General features: G+C 48.3%; 1 protein-coding gene across 1 annotated transcript; it reads left to right on the plus strand.

The window, feature by feature from the left end:
- Positions 1-2,172: 2,172 nt before the first annotated feature.
- Positions 2,173-3,129, plus strand: LOC136996021 (olfactory receptor 5AP2-like). The gene has a single exon (XM_067317017.1). The coding sequence runs from the start codon at positions 2,173-2,175 to the stop codon at positions 3,127-3,129; it is 957 nt and encodes a 318-aa protein (XP_067173118.1).
- Positions 3,130-3,374: the final 245 nt, after the last annotated feature.

Consider the following 3,374-nt stretch of genomic DNA (forward strand, 5'->3'; position numbering starts at 1 on the left):
TTCTATTTCTTTGCTTCTTTTGCCACTAGCGAGTATTACCTGCTGGCCATGATGTCCTATGATCAGCACTTGGCCATATGCCAGCCCCTGCTCTATGCCAGCCTCATGACCTGGAAAGTCTCTCTACAGCTGGCAGCGGCATCTTGGCTAGTGGGCCTGGTGTTTTCTCTCATAATCACTGGCTTCTTATTGCATTTAAGGCTGTATAACACCAAGGAAATTGACCACTTCTGTGATCTTACCCCTTTGCTGGAGCTCTCCTGCAGTGACACTAGGGTCATCACACTAGTAGCTTCCTCAGTATATATCTATCCTCAGTATAGTCTTCCCCTTCCTCTTCACACTGGCCTCCTACATGTGCATCATAGCTGCCATCCTGAGGATCACATCCAGTGTGGGCAGGCAGAGGGCCTTCTCCACCTGCTCCTCCCACCTCACTGTCGTCTCTGTTTTCTATCGCACCCTCATCATTGTCTATACGCTATCCAGAACTCCCCAGCTGAGGCAGCTCAACAAAGTCTTCTCCTTTTTCTACACCATCCTCACGCCCCTGGTCAATCCCCTCATCTACAGCCTGTGGAACAGGGAGGTCAGGGAAGCCCTGAGGAAAGCACTCAGGAAAGCTCTGGCTTGCACCCAGAGCTCATAGCAGTTGTACAGTCCTGTGTACAAAACACTGCTGGTTCTGCAAAGCAGTAAAGTCAGCATGGTTAATAATGTGCTGCATAGCAGGTATCCCCTGACAAGAATATGTCACTGAGAATACTGGTGGGAAGAGAGTATATATTTCCTTCAGCAATTAAATGTATGGTTTAGAAGAGAATGTATGGTTTTAGAAGAGACCCAGGTCTTCATTCTCAGGAGCATCAGTGCACAGGCTACCTCTTCATGCTGAGGACTGCAGGTTGGTGCTGCGTTTGCTGAGGCAAGTCTGGGTCTTGTTATTCAAGCTGCTGGGTCTTTTAACAGAAAAAAAACAGGTAACTGAGACCAGAGTCTCAGTCCTGTCCTTTCCTGCATGTCTTCCCACCCCAGGTCGCTCCTTTCCCCAGGCACCCCCGAGTCCCTGGCAACTGGGGACAGATTGCCTGTGCCTGTCTCTTTTCTTCTTCTCCACTACCTCTGTCCTTCTCCCTTTCCCACAGTCCCATAGATTTTGTCTCAGACTCTCGGCTTTCTCACATTCCACTCTCCCCATCATCTACCTGTCACTACCACCTCCAGAAGCAATAGTCCATTGTTCATATAAGGTAGTAACTCCTGACCCATATTTGTCAATAGAAGTAACCAGCCTGCTGGGGAGTTGAGGCAAGGAGGAGGAAACCCCTTCCTCCTAAAGTGAGTGTTTCAGAGAGATGAGACCACTCTCCCTGTGCAGTGCGCACCCTTCTCTTTGGAGGGAGCAGGGTCTCTGCCATGGCATGTTTCACCCAATAAAAGCTTTCAAAGGGCTTTTTCAGTGACTGTGGTGTGTGTTTTCTCTGACTCGTTTTCTCTTTCCTGAGAGCAGAGGATCTCTGTTCTTCATAACTAAACTGGGTCTTCCTGGGAATATGGTTGAGCATATGGAAGAAGGCTGTCTCAGTGTGAGCAAATGCACATTATAGTCTTATTGCATAGTGAGAAAGAGGCACCTCCACGGGGCAGTTCATTTCTGTGGTCAGAAGGGGTCTTCTGGGATAAGTGGAGAGGCCGTCTGGAAGGAACCGTTTTTCTATTCACCCACAGATCCAAAGTGAAGAGAAGAGTGCCATTCACAGATCCTTTCAAAAGTATAGACAGAAACATATGTTCTTTCTTTTTTGTAGCTGGGGAAATAGCAGACCAACAGTACTACATGGAGAAAGGGGAATAGGACAATCATACATCAGTGATGGAGCTTATCCTGCCGGGAAAGGGGAATGTCCCCACACTCCAGACACCACTCTTCTTTCTCTCGCTCATCATCGATTTGGTGACCGTGGTCGGGAACATCCTCATCATAGTGGAAGGACTCCTTACTCTCACAGTGCACAGGAACCATGAAGGGAATGTGAAGGGAGCAAAAGAACATGGGTTTAATTTTTTTGCTGTCAGCAGTGTTCTCCCCAACTCTTCTTAAAAATAACTGCAGAATACATATCCTTTCTCACAGATCCCCTTCCTGGAAAGCGCAGAAGACAAAAATGCCATATGGAAAAAACAGAAAGGAACAATGGGACATCATCATGGGAGTTCCTCCTGCTGGGAGTGGGGAATGTCCCCTCACTCCAGACACCACTCTTCCTCCTCTCACTCATCATCTACTTGTTGACTGTAGTTGGGAACATCCTCATCGTTGCGCTGGTGGTGGCAGATCGGCATCTGCACACCCCCATGTACTTCTTCCTCAGCAATCTCTCCTCCTTGGAGACCTGCTACAGCTCCACCATCCTGCCCCGGCTGCTGGCCAGCTTCCTGACTGGGGACAGCACCATCTCTGCTCAGGGCTGTATTGTACAATTCTATTTTTTTGCCTCTTTTGTAGTTACTGAGTGTTACCTGCTGGCAGTCATGTCCTACGATCGGTACTTGGCCATATGCCAGCCCCTGCTCTATGCCAGCCTCATGACCTGGAAGGTCTCTCTACAGCTGGCAGCAGTGTCTTGGCTAGTGGGATTCCTTACCTCTACAGTAGTCATTCCTTTCTTATCCCATTTAAGGTTCTGTGGCCCCAGTGCAATTGACCACTTCTTCTGTGATTTTATCCCATTGCTAGAGGTTGCCTGCAGTGACACCAATGTGGTCAGACTGCTAGCTTCCACACTATCTCTCTTTAATCTAGTCTTCCCTTTCCTGTTCACCCTGGCCTCCTACGTGTGCATCATAGCAGCCATCCTGAGGATCCCGTCCAGCATGAGCAGGCAGAAGGCCTTCTCCACTTGCTCCTCTCATCTCACTGTTGTCATTATTTTCTATGGCACCCTCATCATTGTCTACCTGATGCCCAGAACCCCCCAGCTGAGGCAGCTCAACAAAGTCTTCTCCTTCTTCTACACTGTCTTCACGCCCCTGCTCAATCCCCTCATCTACAGCCTGCGGAACAGGGAGGTCAGGGAAGCCCTGAAAAAAACACTCAGGAAAGCTCTGGCCTGCACCCAGAGCTCATAGCAGTTGTACACTCCTGCGTACAAAACACCGCTGGTTCTGCAAAGTAGTAAAGTCAATGTGGAAAATAATATGCTGCATACTAGATACCCCTTGAGAGGAACAGAGCACTGAGAATATTGGTGGAAAACAGAAGAGAAGGCAGTATAGATTTCCTTTAGCAATTAAATGTACGGTTGAGAAGAGACTGGGAATAATATTCCTTTCTTAGTGCTTCCTTTCCAGACAATAAATCGGTGTTGCTGTAG

Source organism: Apteryx mantelli, unplaced genomic scaffold, assembly GCF_036417845.1.
Source record: "Apteryx mantelli isolate bAptMan1 unplaced genomic scaffold, bAptMan1.hap1 HAP1_SCAFFOLD_20, whole genome shotgun sequence".
Classification (NCBI taxonomy): domain Eukaryota; kingdom Metazoa; phylum Chordata; class Aves; order Apterygiformes; family Apterygidae; genus Apteryx; species Apteryx mantelli.

Bases quoted from the DNA above. Each gene is read 5' to 3' on its own strand.
- LOC136996021 (XM_067317017.1), top strand. From the start codon at position 2,173: ATGGAAAAAACAGAAAGGAACAATGGGACATCATCATGGGAGTTCCTC.